The sequence below is a fragment of the Macaca mulatta genome, chromosome 5 (assembly GCF_049350105.2).
Source record: "Macaca mulatta isolate MMU2019108-1 chromosome 5, T2T-MMU8v2.0, whole genome shotgun sequence".
Taxonomy (NCBI): Eukaryota; Metazoa; Chordata; class Mammalia; order Primates; family Cercopithecidae; genus Macaca; species Macaca mulatta.
This window is the reverse complement of record NC_133410.1, coordinates 19,636,255-19,652,468: the sequence shown is the minus strand read 5'-3', so window position 1 is coordinate 19,652,468 and position 16,214 is coordinate 19,636,255. Positions and strand designations below refer to the sequence as shown.

Sequence of the window (16,214 nt, the reverse complement as noted above, 5' to 3'; positions counted from 1 at the left end):
GAGAACAAGAGAAATCGTTCTGCAGAAATGTGAAAACATTTGACATTCTTTCTGTTAAGCGGTTAGAAGAGTCCACGTGTGCAGGAATCTTTGATAGCCTGTCTCAGATAACAACTTTATAAAATTAAATGTTAGATATGTCAATCAATATTTTTGCCTTTTACACTTTTAATTATCCTAACACTTAACATCTATACAATTGGCAGAGGAAAAAATAGACCAGAAAATTATTTTCTAAGTAAAGTTGCACACCATCCATTAGTGGTTTTAAATATGACTCTCTCCTAAGAGGGTATGCCAAGTAGCAACATCAGCTAATGGTTAAGCATATAGGCTCTGTAGTCAGATAATCCTGGATTTGAATCCTGGTCCTGCATTTATGAAGTGTTTGATTTAGATAAGTTACTTTATTACTAATATTTTTCAGTTTTCTCTTCAGTAAATGCTAATAAATATTTCTGCCTTCCATGGTTAATTTGAGGACTATGTAAAATGACTGAAAGATACTCAGCATAGCGAAAATGAATGTTAGATATTAGTATCACCATCACTATCATATCGGCCCCCCACCCAACCACGATCATCATGATACAAATAATTCAACCCTATTTCTGAATCTTCTTGATGAAAGAATTTAATTTAGCTTTGTTTTAAATATTAATTGTAGGATAATGTTAAAGGCTGGCAGAAATGTAATAACTTCTTTGGGGGCATATCTTGTTCAAGTTACTAAAAGTTTTAAAGTAAAACATTAAAATAAAGACAGACATAGAGTAGAAGCCAGTTCCTTTTTACTTTGAGGTTACACACAACTTTCCAAGTAGTTTTATTTGGCTGTCCTATCAACATCAACCTTGATAAATATTAATAATGAGGTCCCCATTTTCTCTTTAAAACTGCAAAGAAAAGATGCATATATTACCAAGGAATGGATTCTTGGTCACATATTGGTCTTAGACAGTCAGTTCAGGCATGTCATCATCAATGACTGTGTCTGATGCAGTACAATTGTGTGGTTTAAGTTAACACACTTTACAGTTTTAAACACCCGAATGCAGTTGGAACTTGGAGGTAGGTAGTTTCATCATCAACTCACTTTACTTATTGCTCTTTTATTCCCTCCTCTGTTCCTTTTTCTTCTTTTTTGAAGTACATGTCTTAAACTCTTGATAATTGTAAGCTAATTTAAAGTATTGGCCATGTATTATTTATATCTGAAAATATGTGGTAAGTAAATATAAGGGAGATGTATTAGGCATAACATATATCAATTGTTTTTAGCAATGCTCCTAGATGATATCTATAGGTAATCATTACGCTTCAAGCATGTTTAAGACAAGACCTCTGAAAATTCATTGTATAAAACATAGTTGGAATTTTCAGTGGCAGTATCGTCAAGGATAATGCTGAGAGATAAATCTTGCTCAGCTTGTCCTAGCTCTCATTAGACATGTCATCTTTGGTTAGTGTGACCTTAGGTGATTTTTCTTCCTTTTAAGAGAAGTGCAAATAATAAGAGCAAAGGATTATATATCACATACTAAGGACCAGGCACTAAGAACTTTGCAAGTATTACCTCACATAAGCTTCACAACAAGAGGTGGGCACTTAGGACATCCAAGGTGACACATCTAGTTAGTGGCTAAACAGTTCTGAAGCCAGGTTGTCTGGCTCAAGTGTATGTGCTCCTAATTATTATGTACTACTTTTATAATCGAAAACCTGAGGAATACCTATTCCTAGACAAATGGCATGTGTTTTCACCACTAACAAGCTTTTAATATACAATTTCTGTCCCAAATAGCCTGGGAATAATAAAGTTCTACAGTAAATAACTTTGTATGATAGCAAAACTTGATTCATTTACTAAAAAGCACTGAATTATTAATAAAAGTAATAATCTCACAACGAGCCTTTGAAGAATGCAGAGAAATTATATGGATTTTAAAACTGAGTTTGGATTTTATTTTCACAATTATGAGTGAGATTCAGACTGACTACACTTTCCTCTCCCTAAAAGCTTTAAATGTCTAATCTGATCACACCAGAACTTCACAAGACTTATCACTGAGATTAATTCCATTTACATCTCCCTGGAATTAAATGAAGTCTCATCTTGACCTTTTAACAGGTAAGCACAGTGAAGTTCATGATCTTAGATTCCTTCTTTTTTGAGACAGAGTCTCGCTCTGTCAGCCAGGCTGGAGTACGGTGACATAATGATGACTCACTGCAGCCTCAGCCTCCTGGACTCAAGTGATCCTGCTGCCTCAGCTTCCTAAGCAGCTAGGACCACAGCTACATGCCACCATGCCCAGCTACTTTTTAAATTTTTCTGTAGAGATAGGGTCTTGCTATGTTTCCCAGGCTGGTCTCAAGCGATCTTCTTGGCTTTGCCTCCCAAAGTGCTGAGATTACAGATGTAAACCACCACAACTGGCCAATTTGTTTTTTAAGATGATATTTTACACATGGGACCTAAAGAGAATTTTTCAGAGTTAATAACATTCTAACTGGGTGTTTCATGCTGTCTTTTCTAGCATGAGATAAACTGGGGGATGTCCAGGAATCCTTTGTTTACACATTCGTTTAAAATTAAAGCAGTGGGCCAGGAGCGGTGGCTCACACCTACAATCCTAGTACTTTGGGAGGCCAAGATGGGCAGATGGCTTGAGCTCAGGAGTTCGAGACCAGCCTGGGCAATATGGTGAAATCTTGACTCTTCTAAAATACAAACAAAATCAGCCGGGCATGGTGGTGGGCGCCTGTAATCCCAGCTGCACAGGAGGCTGAGGCACGAGGATTGCTTGAACCCCGGAGGCAGAGGTTGCAGTGAGCTGAGACAGTGCCACTGCAGTCCAGCCTGGGCAACAAAGTGAAACTCTGTCTCAAAAAATAAATAAAATAAAATAGAATAAAAGCAGTGATCAACACACTAGTTGCTACATAGTAAGACTGCCTGAGCTATAAAGCCATAATCCACTTTTCAGTCTGTAGCAGCTGTCTCCTACATACCCACATGCAACGCATGGCATCCTTCTGGGTTCTGATAAGTATTGATAAACTCTCTTTCACCACTCCCTAGGGAATAATATATTTTATGACTCACAAAAACTACAAGCGAACCACTTAACTTTGAGCCTTTCCACTGGGAATTTGAATTGCAGTTATTACTATTACTATGAGGTTTAGTTTTACTACGCTCACCTATTTCCTGAGATTTGTTTTCTTGAATTTATATACTGGAAGTGGATACATGAAAACAAAGCAGTTACCCCACTGTCTGTGGTCTGCTACAGAAAAATAATTCAGAACTTTGGGGCCTAAAAGAGGGATTTTAAAATGTCTCTGATTTTCTTTATCTACTTTGCTTACACACAATACATTAACAATGATAAACATAATGTATTTCTGTAGTTTAATAAACAGATTGTTTTTCTTTATGTGTGCTTCAACTTCTTGCCTTAAAATTTTAAAGTGTCTGAGCTGGGTGCAGTGGCTCACGCCTGTAATTCCAGCACTTTGGGAGGCCAAGGCTGGTTTATCATGAGGTCAGGAGTTCCAGTCTAGCCTGGCCAAGATGGTGAAATGCCATCTCTAGTAAAAATACAAAAATAAGCTGGGCATCGTGGCATATGCCTGTAATCCCAGCTCCTCTGGAGGCTGAGACAGGAGAATTGCTTGAACCCGGGAGGTGGAGTTTGCAGTGAGCCGAGATTGTGCCACTGCTCTCTAGCCTAGGTGACAGAGCAAGATTCCATTTCAAAAAAAAAATTAAAATTGAAGTATCTAGTGGCATATTCCACGCTTTGGAATAGGAACTGGAAACCAAACAAACTCAACTGGTCATCTCATTTTGGTATCTGTGGCCTGATGATACTTCACCTGTGAAGTGAGAGTGATACTAAAAAATATTCTTGCATATCTCTTTAGTCAAAAGGAATGGGAAGCCAAATGAGATTAAAGATATCTATGTAGGCCGGGTGCGGTGGCTCACGCCTGTAATCCCAGCACTTTGAGAGGCTGAGGTGGGCGGATCATGAGGTCAGGAGATGGAGACCATCCTGGCTAACATGGTGAAACTCTGTCTCTACTAAAAATACAAAAAATAGCCAGGCACAGTGGTGGGCGCCTGTAGTCCCAGCTACTCGGGAGGCTGAGGAAGGAGAATGGTGTGAACCTGGGAGGCGGAGCTTGCAATGAGCCAAGATCGTGCCACTGCACTCCAGCCTGGGCGACAGAGCGAGACTCTGTCTCAAAAAAAAAAAAAAAACCAGATATAAGAATTTTTCAAAAGAAAGCTTTAGAAAATAGTTTTTCAAGTAATATTTTAATCAGTACTTTTAAAACAGATTAATATGAATAAAATTCTCTAAACTAGAAAGGCTTCTCTAAACTTGAACATACTGTAGAGTGAGATATCAGGCTATAAAATTCCCACTTGGGTATTTATTCTTCTGTATCCGGATATCTGAGCAGGAAGAATATCCATGAGTCATCAGCACTACTCACTATTATGAGCCCACTCTGTGCCAAGCACGATGCCAGGTGCTTTACATTCATTCAATTCTCATAACCAAACATGAAAAGCAGATCTAATTGCATTTATTGAGATAACAAAAATGAAGCACAAAGAAACGAAGCAATTTGCCCAAGGTTATAAGCTAGTTAAACAGGGGGACTTTTACATATGGCATATCAAGAATGGCTGAATAAACATCTTGGAAACAAGAATACCATATAGATTCTGTCTACTGTCTGTCTCCCCAATGAGACTGAGCTTCTCAGATACAGAGATCATCTTTGTTGAGTTTCTTTTGTATTTTTGTTGAAATGTAAGCCTGTAAACTGCACAGTCCAGAGTGTATGTAGCCAACCAAATGTAACAGTAGGTAAGAGAAAGTCCCCTGAATTTGAGCAGGTTGCCTAAATATGAAAACTTGCACACCGGTAAGGTGGTTCATCTGATTTTCTTATTTTTAAACAGTAGTTAGCTGTGTTTCCAAAGAAGCTGCCTGGTTTGGAAAATCACATTAATTTGAATCTAAAAAAAGCATATATTTTTCAATAATAACTTTCATTTAAAAAAAGTTTGTTTTTCTAGATGAAAAGAAAGTCACTTTGAAAGACAGCACATTATTAGCCTACTTGAGAATAAAAATTTAATACTCCAGCCCTGTCTGAGGACCTACTGCTTAAATTTAGGCTGCTATTCATTTTTCCATTTATTCATGGCACTATTACTGACATGGTTTGGCTGTGTCCCCACCCAAATCTCATCTTGAATTGCAGTTCCCATAATTCCCCATGTTGTGGGAGGGACCAAGTGGGATATAAGTGAATTATGGGGGTGGTTTTCCCAATACTGCTATCATGGTAGTGAGTGAGTCTTACGAGATGTGATGGTTTTATTGGAGTTTTCCCTTTTTGCTTTGATCTCAATTCTCTCTTGTCTGCCACCATCTAAGACATGTAAGCCATTCCTTTCGCCTTCTGCTATGATCGTGAGGCCTCCCTAGCCATGTGAAACTGTGAGTCTATCAAACCTCTTTTTCTTTATAAATTACCCAGTCTTGGGTATGTCTTTATCAGCAGTGTGAAAATGGACTAATACAATTACTAAGTCCCTCTTTATGCTATTCTCTAAGTGCTGTAAAGATTAGGCCCGTGCGCCATACTCCAAATCCATTCCCTTGTTAGGCAGCTAATTTCATCTATGTTGCTGGTTCCAGCCCTTTAGGCAGCAGGTTGTTGGCAAATGTTTAACAGCTGGTACCGTTAAAAAAAAAAAAAAAAACAAGAACAGAAACCCAGATTTGTAGGCTTTGCTGATTTTTGTGGTGGGAATACTCCCAACATGGCTGATTTCATTGTGAGCATCAAGCATGATGTTGTAGAACTTGGATATGGGAAGAGATGCAGACAATCAGCTCGCAAAGTATGTATTCCTTTTACACAAGGGGTTCTCAAAGTGTAGTCCCTGGAGTACAAGATATCCTGGAAACTTGTTAAAAATGCAAAATTTCAGGCCTAGCTAAGACCTACAGAATCAGAAACTAGGAGTGGTGCCCAACAACCTGTATTTTAACATATCTTTCAGGTGATTCCAATGCAGACTTTTGAAAACAACCATTCTACACTAATGCCTGTATGCTTGATGCTGTTAACAGCAGGTATGTCTACAAGAAGCCATGATCTTCTATTCGGATGTAGGAAATAAGATGAGAAAATGTGCATACTACTCTATTTCTACTGCTAAAATAATAATTACTACCTCTTGAGTTTTCTTAAACACACTTCAAGCTATGTTAACTAGTGTCTTTTAACTTTGAACATAGTTGGCTGTGTTTACAAAGAGGCTGTCTGGTTTGGGAAATGACATTAGTTTGAATTTAAAGAAAGAAGCACATATTTTTTATTAATAACTTTTGTAAAAAATGTTTCCCCTTATCTAGATTAAAAGAAAGTCTTTTTGAAGGGCAACAAATGACCAGTCTAGACATAATTTCATAAAATAATAGTCTTCATACTGATTTATGTGAAACAATAGTTGACATATAAAATAATTTTTTAACCAAAAATATCCTATAGAAATAATAACAATATATTATTACTTTCCCCTCATTTTATCAGATTTCATTTTGCTAAAATAAAATCCATTTTCTTCAATGTGGAGAATTAACCAGGCAATTGAAATGATGCACCAGGCCGGGGGCGGTGGCTCAAGCCTGTAATCCCAGCACTTTGGGAGGCCGAGACGGGCGGATCATGAGGTCAGGAGATCGAGACCATCCTGGCTAACACGGTGAAACCCCGTCTCTACTAAAAAAAACACAAAAAACTAGGCGGGCGAGGTGGCGGGCGCCTATACTCCCAGCTACTTGGGAGGCTGAGGCAGGAGAATGGCGTGAACCCGGGAGGCAGAGCTTGCAGTGAGCTGAGATCCGGCCACTGCACTCCAGCCTGGGCGACAGAGCGAGACTCTGTCTCAAAAAAAAAAAAGATGCACCTGAGGTACAAAATTATTTCCAAGTGCAAGACCCAATAATATATTAAATAATGCAAAATTTAGAAAACAATGTTTTACCAAAGTAAATTTTATATAACATAGCATTATGACAATAAAACTGAACTTAAGTGGAAACAAATCAAAATTTGAAAATGTACTTCACCCAGACAGAATATTTATTAGCCACTTATGGGACAGCTGATTGCAACACTGTTATTGATAGATTTTACTACAGGGGATGGAGAAGTACTATCTTTCATCAAAGATTTTACATTGTAGTAAAGGCCTGGCCCAGGACAGAGGTTACCTTGCTTGGCATTTTCTGGCATTTGAAAAAAGGTCAAAAATTAGCCGTATCAGAGTTAAGAGTTAGGAAAAACTGCAAATTGAAGGTAAAGGAAAGGAGAGGATTAAGAGTAGATCCATTGCACCTGTGATGCATTTCGATGCCAGAAGGAATGCGATGGGAACACAGGTTTGGGTGAAGCAAATGAAATAAACTCAGTTTTGAACATCCTGAATTTGTGATACTAGTAGCCATCATTGTTTACGGTTTACCAAACATCATTGCAAATATTTTACATTTATCATGTCATACAATTTTTACCGTAATCTCACAAAAAGGAGACTATTATTTGTTATCCCCATTTGCCAGATGAGGCCCAAGGAGCTGAAGCAATCTGTCTAAGACGCACAGTTAGTTGATAACAGAGCCGGACTGGAATCAAGCCAGTCTATCTCCAGAGCAACTGCTATTTCTATTATTTCAATTTGATTTTTGAGTGGTAATGACATTGAAATGGCTCAAAAATCAAATGGATATAAAATGGTATTCATGCAGAAGTCTTGTTTCTATTTCTTCTTGTCTATGTCTAGTCTTTCTTTGTGCAAATACATGAAATTATAAGTGCTCATATTTATCTCCTTTGATACTTGTTCTTCCTTACATTTCCTTCCTGTCTTCCTTCTTTTTTCTTCATTGCTTCCTTCCTTTCCTCCTTTTTTCTTATATTAATTTTCTTAATGTAAACATAACATTCTATATTTAATATATTAATAAAATATACATATCTATATATCTGAATTCTTGGTAATTGTTGCCTCTTTTATTAAAAAATAAGGTCATAGCTTTTCTTGATTGGAAAATCAAGAAAATTTTTTGGTCATAAGCCAAAAGGCAATAATTAAATTAAAGCTATATTTGCTCTAGGCCTCACATTTTGTATCTCTATTAGATGATCTGCCAGCAGAAACACAGGCTTGCAGCTCCTAATAAAGAATATGCAACATAACAGTCCTTTGATAAATGTCATAAGATACATTCCATTCTTTATTAGGTGAAATGGCAATGAGCATAAACTCAAAAAAACTAGTGATGGTAGGTCCTTGTTTGGATGTAATCACTTGGGCTTCTACAAAGTATTTAGAAATATTTTGGCATATGTGATATGAATGCTAGCTTTAATAAGCCAAACCAAAAACCTTTACTATGGCTTTTGAGAGTTCTGTGCTGCGTCATTACATAAAATAAATTAAAAAATAAATAAAACAATGAACCACAAATTTCTGAAATCTTTCCATGGGCCGAAACACATTGAGGCAAGAAAATTTAAGGCCTCATAATATCTAAAATCTTGGCACTAATTCATCACCATTTGGAGATAAAATAAGTATTGTATTCAACTTGGAAATCAACAATTATGTGTTTGTTTCCATGCTCCAAATATTCACAAGTGGTGGATATCAAATTCCATTCATGGCTACAAGTGGCATGTACTTTCCCAGAACTACTATGAAGCATCAAATAAGATGTGAAGTCTTTTGAAGCACATTGATACATATTAGAGTACCAATAACATGCAGGCCAGTGTCTCCACTTTACGTCATAATCAATGCCTATTCATTTGTTGCTAAGTGTGTTTGACCTACAGATATGTTTTGTTCATCATATATAGTATTAAAAATGCACACGGATATCTAAAGGAGAGAAAATTTATATTAAAAACCCCCCAGATTTCTGCCTTTTTCCTGAAAAACCAAGAGTCTGGCAAAACCTACGTCCATATTTTCCCCACGGAGAACTGAGTAGATGCAATCCTGTTTTGACAAATAGTTACTATTGGTTCATTCCAGTCACAACCACTTATTTTATATTGCCAACATCAAGGCTATTTATAATAAAATAATACTTACGTAAAAAATTAGATCTTTTACAGAATAAAAGGGTGAGAGCATATTATTTTCTTGTACTTGACCTGTTTAATCATTTATGTTACTTATCTGGAAAAACTGACTACTTAGGAGTTTGTGACCCCTTCTATAAAGGTTGAATTTCTACAGGTAAAAAAATAACTAGCTAAATAGTCTGCAGGATGTTAGGGAATTGGTGTTGGGTTCCAACAGAGGGGCTCTGATAGTTAGTCTTATGCAATAAGGACTAAAAACTATACCCCACGACCACCACCCATTTCACATCTCCAGTATATTATTAATATCATTAATCACTAGAAAACTTCCACAATGAATGGTCAAGATTCCCTATGACAACACTGTATGAATCCATTTGCTTAATCTGCGTAAGTTCCAAATGAGCTGGGCCTTTGTTCCTTAAAGCTCAGGATAGGTCCGGCACATAGTAAGTGCTCAATAAACCTGTGAGGTATGAATGGCAGCCTGAAGTCACTCACAGTGCTGGATATCTTCATTTGATTCTCTGGACCTCCCTTCCAACTTTCTTTACCCAACTCTGAGTCCTGGGAGGCTCATGTGCAAGCTACATTACCAGAGTCTATAGATTCCTTCTTTCCTGGCATGCAGTGTGGCCAGTGGGGAACACAGACAGGAGATTGTTGGGAGGAAAGAGAGTGAGGTTGTGTATTTCAAAAGCTGGTTGTTTCCGTGGGAGCTTACTCCAAACCTCTAGTAAAGGTCCCAGCTTCTGGCAGGCAAGCCTCTCTACAAAGCCTTTACAGAGCACGAGTTTCCATAACCGCTCCCTCCTCTTGATCCTTCAGGTGGATGGGTAACAACACCTCCTTGCATCCCTTGTTTCCAGCTGCAGGTTACTGTACTATCCCAGTCACCTCTTTGGACATAGCAGCCCCCTTACAAATCTCTCCTCAAACTCTCCAGTTTGAGCATGCCCTCCGTTCCTGCCAGGTTTCTCACTAATACCCTCATCCTAAGACCTGCTGGAGCCAACTTAGTCTCTCTCCTCCCCATAACAAAATAATAGAGGAGACGCAGTTCTTCATTAAGCAATGTTTTTTCACCTTTACCCGTAACTGAGAGATCTTCACCTGTAAATGGCAGAAGCCGGGTGGGAGCCGGTGTCGTAGCTGGCACGAACACGCCCCCGATAGAGTTCTACCGCGATATGGTCCTTGTCACCCTTATACAGGAGGATGCCGCTGTCTTCATCTGTGGCAATCTAGTAGAAAGTAACCCTGGCATTACTAGGATGTGTAGGCAACCAGACATATTTCATCAGAAAGAGACTGCTAAGTGAGGTGAAGAGGTTTTACTCTGGTTTAGGTTTTCCGGATGGCTATGAGAAAATAATGCTGAAATTATTACTTGAAAGGTGACTTGTTCTTAAATTGCTTTGTTGCAAATAAATCCATAAAGAAACTTAAAAAGAACAAGAAGAAATCCTCAAGTAAACATGTTGGATGTGCTTAGAACTTTCTTTGCTGGAGATTTTTGCTAAACCACTCCTTTTGCTCCTGTTACAAGCTTTATTTATACCATCTGTGAAAAATGACCACATTGTCAAAGATGGATTTTTATATCCCATATTAAAAAAAAAAACCCACAAATTTTTCACAGTTATGCCATGTGGAGGGGGAAGTCTTTGTTTTTATCCTGCTCTTTGGCCCATTTTGGCTTTTAAAGGATTAATTAAGTTAAGACTTAAGCCCCAACATCACTGTGTGGTTCTCAAAACAATTTGGTGGGGCAAACACTGGAAGGCAGGGACTCATGCCTTCCAGGATTCTCTTCTTCCTGACTTCAGAAGGACCCCCTGGCCCTCACTAGAGTATCAGGGTAAACCAAAACAGGGGTGGCATTTACAGGAAGCTGACTAAAGTTATTTGAATTGAAAATATATTAAATGATTTTGCTTATCAGATAAAACAAATATGTAGACCTAATTTGTCCCATGTACACTATATTTATTATCCTTAATCTAGTGCAGCTTCTTCGATAGGGATCTGAATGACTTGCTCAAAGGTACACAGTGAGTTGGTGGAAAGACTTAAAATTTGAGTTTGTTAATTTCATGTCAAGTCTTCAAAGTTCTGGGTGAAGAGTTAAAAGGTGCTGGTTGGCCAAGCGCGGTGGCTCACGCCTGTAATCCCAGCACTTTGGGAGGCTGAGGTGGGTAGATCACATGAGTTTAGGAGTTCGAGACCATCCTGGCCAACATGGTGAAACTCTGTCTCTACTAAAAAATACAAAAAATTAGCCAGACATGGTGGTGCACGCCTGTCATCCCAGCTACTCGGGAGGCTGAGGCAGGAGAATCGCTTGAACCTGGGAGACGGAGGTTGCAGTGAGCCGATATCGTGCCACTGAACTCCAGCCTAGGTGACAGAGCAAGACTCCATCCCCCCCACAAAAAAAAAAAAAAAAAAAAGTGCTGGTGGTTGAATCCAGGTGTTCTTTCTTGACTGCACCCTTCCTAGCTGCAGATTTCCTAAGAAAAGCCTCCCTCTGTGCACAGGCTGAACTGCAGAGCCATAAAAGCAAATGAATAAAATGTTTTTATCTGAGCACAAAACAAAGAGACATATTTTTTTATTACTGTCTGCTTATCAAATAATGAATAAATAAAAATATTTGGTTTTCATTTTGTCTTGAAAATACAAATGTTGAAGAGAATAATTACTAACGCTGTCCACACAAGGAGCATTTTCTGTTTTTAACTGTCTATTTAAGATATACTGTCAATCATTCACAAGCTACCACAAATGTTTATTCTCTGAAGTTGAATTTTAAGATCAGATCAACTCTCCATAGACAGAGATCTCTTACCTGAAGTGTGATGTTCGTCTGAGGCCGAACCTTGGCCGAAGGAATCTGAAGATAAGACTCTTTGTTTATAAAATTCACACTGACCAATTTTTCACACTTTTCTCCCTGATAGCCCGGCAAACACTGACATATTGGCTCGTTTATTCTGACAATGCACTGAGCTCCATTCTGACAATCAAAATTATCACAGGGGCTGGTACGAGGGAGGACCATGGGTGGAGAAAACTCACAGAACAAGCCACTGAAGAATAAGGAGAAAAACAAATATGTTAATACGATTTTACTTAATTGCCAATCTGAATTGAGAGCTGTATGACCTAACTGTATACTATATATGTGCACTTCCTTGTTTTTCCAGTTTTCAAGTATTCTTAACTATTAATCAAAATCATCACTGTGCTGTACAATAGATATTCCAAACTTACTCATCCTGCCTAAATGACTCTTTGGACCCTTTGACCAATATCTCCCCAAATACCATCCCTCTGTCCTCCTCCCTGGTAATCCTCATTCTACTCTTTGCTTCTATAACGTCTACTTTTCTTGTCTTAAAATTTTTTTATTTTAATTTTTATGGGTACCTAGTAAGTGTATATATTTATGGGGTACATGAGGTATTTTGATACAGGCATGTAATGCATAATAATCACATCATGTAAAACGGGGTATCCATCCCCTCAAGTATTTATCCTTGTGTTACAAACGATCCAGTTATATTCTTTTAGCTATTTTAAGATGTACAATTACGCTATTACTGACTATAGTCACCCTGTTGTGCTAGGTCTTATTGAACACTAGGTCTTACTCATTTCTGCTTTTACCTGTAACCTTCGGGGCATATGCACGTATAGCCGTTCACTGCATCCGTGCAGTGGGCTCCGTTTTTACACTTGTTGTCTTGGCAGTCATCAAAATCAATGTCGCAGTGCTCACCTATGTACCCTGGTGTGCAGTCACATCTGTTGGAACAAGCAGGTAATGGTTTCAAACCCAACTGAGCCAAAATAAGTAAACAATGCATTTTATCTAGACACATGGCACCATCTTTAAAATACTTATTTAGAATAGGCTCATAGAGCCCCCACATTAATGGATACCTACAAAATTGAACTGTTCTGCAGTATATTCCATGTTCTATCACTGTGATCTACCAGAGAATTAGTTATTTTTATCTCCTTGATGATAGTGAATATCCACAGTCCAAATAACAACAGGATAATTGTAGCAGGGTCACTCCCTCCCACTCCCTCTCCTCCCTCTTCCATCCTTTCTTTCTCCCCATTTTGTTTGCTTACGGTGCCTTATTATTTTCAGTTTGGCCTAATTCATTTGCTCATTGAGATTATAAAACTGCTATGTTGTAAAATGTACTGGGAATATTAAACATATTTTAAAACATGATTAACATTTTTAATTTTACAATAGAGACTAGATACATCAGAACAAGGTATTATTTTAAGAAAAGCAAATATATTAATATTAAATACCCTAATACACGATGAATCCAGATACTCATTATGGAAGAACAGGACTGCTATAATGGGTTAGGATAGAAGAACTGGTAGAAAATTCACAGGGCCGATCCCATGGACAGTTTTCAGCCTGTTCACCATGGTGGTAAAGGGTCTTGGCTGCATTGATGGTGAAGAACCGGGAGTAATAATACAGCTGACATTCACCAAGCACCTCCTCTGGCCCTGCTCTAACCATGTGGCATCTATGGATTCACTGAAACCTCTCCACAGTCCTGTGACATTGGTGGTATTATTTCATCCACTCTACAGGTGAGGAGACTAAGGAACAAAGAGGTGAAGCACTTTGCCCCCAAACACTCAACTTCTAAGTGCCACAGCCAGGAATCGAACTCAAACAATCTGACAAGAAAGCCTGTATCTCTAACCACTGCACTATGCTGTTGGATAATTAATTCCAGAGGCTCCCTTTAAACCTGTACTTCTCCAGTGCTGACCACTGGGATCTCTAGGTATGACACCAAGGATTCAGGACTTTATAGCTGCATGGAGAAAAGCAGTGTGGCACATGCAGCAGTTTTCAAACTGCATTATGGACCTATAGGGGACCATGGAATCCCTACAGGTATGGCCATCAATGAGGAGGGGGCTTCTGGAAGCCTCCTTCTACCCTCCAACTTTTCCTCAACACTCTCCTGTTGTGATTTATTAGGCTTACACATTGGCTTCCAAGAGTGTTTTTGATTTAAGAGAGGGTTCACTGATTTTATATATATATACACACACATACATATACATATATATATACATATATACACATAACTGCAAAGCCTGAATTCTTCACAGCTAAGTTAGTTTCCTCATATATACACACATATATACACATGTACATATACACACACACATACATGCGTATGTGTATACATGTGTACATGTATATGTGTGTATATATGTACATGTGTATGTGTGTATACATGTACATGTGTATGTATGTATACACACATATGTATGTGTGTATATATGTATATGTGTATATATATGAGTATATATATATGTGTATATATGAGAAAACCGAAACTTAGCTCTGCAGAATTCAGGTTTTGCAGAATTCAGGCTTTACAGAACTGCATTTGTACCCTGGCTTCATTCTTAATTGTACCTTATGAACTTTATTTTATTCCAGATTTATTGAGGTATAATTGAAAAATAAAATCTTTATGTTTTAAAGATGTACATGGTGATGTTTTATACATACATACATTGTGAAATAATTACCACAGTCAAGCTAATTAACATATCTATCACCTCCCATAGTTACCCTTTTCCTTTTGTGGTGAAAATATTTCAGATCTGCTTTCTGGGCAAATTTCAAGTATATAATACAGTATTATTAACTATAGTGACCATGCTGTGATATTAGGTCTCTAGAACTTATTATTCATCTTGTAACTGAAAATTTGTGCCACTGACCAACATCTTCCCATCTTCCCCACCCCAATTCCTGGTAACCACCCTTCTACTCTCTTTTTCTGTAAGTCTGACTTTTTAAAATTCCACACATAAGTGAGATCATCCAGTATTTGTCTTACTATGTCTGGCTTATTTCACTTAGCATAAAGTATATATAATATTGACTAAATTACTTAATCTCTGTAAGTGTTCTTTTCCTCATCTTTAACATGTATATAATTCCACCTCACAGGTTTATTTAAAGATTAAATGCAACTATCTGTAAATTAATTAGTATAGTTTTTATATATAATGCATGTTCTATAAATGGCTGGTTTTTAAAATAATTCTCTATATACATCTTTGTAATTCTATAAAAGTTTTTATGGTTTAGTCTGTATTAATTATCCATTTTTCTATTTCAAAGCTATTAGGATTTGAAGTAAGGTTGATTAAAAACACCCAAGGGAATGTGGCATTACTGAGTGCCAAAGGTTTTGTCTGAAAATGCAAAATCAGGGTTTGAGAGTTGCTGGAGAGCGGACGAATTAAAACAAATGGGAGTATATAGCCTCTAAGAGTAGCAAACAGACTTTCAGCTCTGCATGTATGAATTAAGAAATAAAATGAGCTCACTGCATAAGCATGCTTGCTTTGCAGCCAGTTGGTTTTAATGCTAAATCATAACAAAGCAAAGTAAACAACAAGTCTGAAGTTAAATGGACTCTAAGTGGCCATATACATTCTCAAAGAGATGGACAAGGCCCGAGAAGAGAACTTCCATCAATGTTAATGTGAGCAGAGCTGTTGAAGTGCCAAGCATTAAAAGAAAGAAGAAATGCTTTGAAACACTCTGAATTATTTATCTGAAAAAAGAAATCAAAGTGAAAGATAAGAGAACCACACATCCACCATAGTGGCTGTCTAAGAGCTATTTTATATTCTCTTCTCTCCAAATACTACTTTTCAAGACCATTAGAGCTTGGAGTTACATTATGCCCAACATTTTTGTCTTTCTTTTGCTCCTCAGACTGAGTTTCAAAACAGAAAGAAAAAAATTTAAATAAGAATTCCTTAGTTTGTATTATCAATAAAACCTATCACATTCCTTCAACTCTATTATCTGACAAGGAGGGAGGAAGAAGCAAAGAATACAAAATACACTGTTTAGGAGCCCATAGCTGGCTATGTAAGATGCATGTTTGAAAATACTGGTTATGGCGTATCATAGTCTAAAAATATCTCAA

The 16,214-nt window shown here is 37.6% G+C and overlaps 1 protein-coding gene across 4 annotated transcripts in view; it reads right to left on the bottom strand.

Annotated features, from left to right (window-relative positions):
• Positions 1-16,214, bottom strand: part of SLIT2 (slit guidance ligand 2) — a 370,465-nt gene that overhangs the window by 11,941 nt on the left and 342,310 nt on the right. For all 4 annotated transcript variants that reach the window (XM_015138091.3, XM_015138093.3, XM_078002599.1 and 1 more), the window contains 3 exons: positions 12,868-13,005; positions 12,047-12,287; positions 10,309-10,439 (listed from right to left, as the gene is read on the bottom strand). In XM_015138091.3, the coding sequence (XP_014993577.2) occupies positions 10,309-10,439; positions 12,047-12,287; positions 12,868-13,005 (510 nt within the window). The remainder of the gene's footprint in view (positions 1-10,308; positions 10,440-12,046; positions 12,288-12,867; positions 13,006-16,214) is intronic.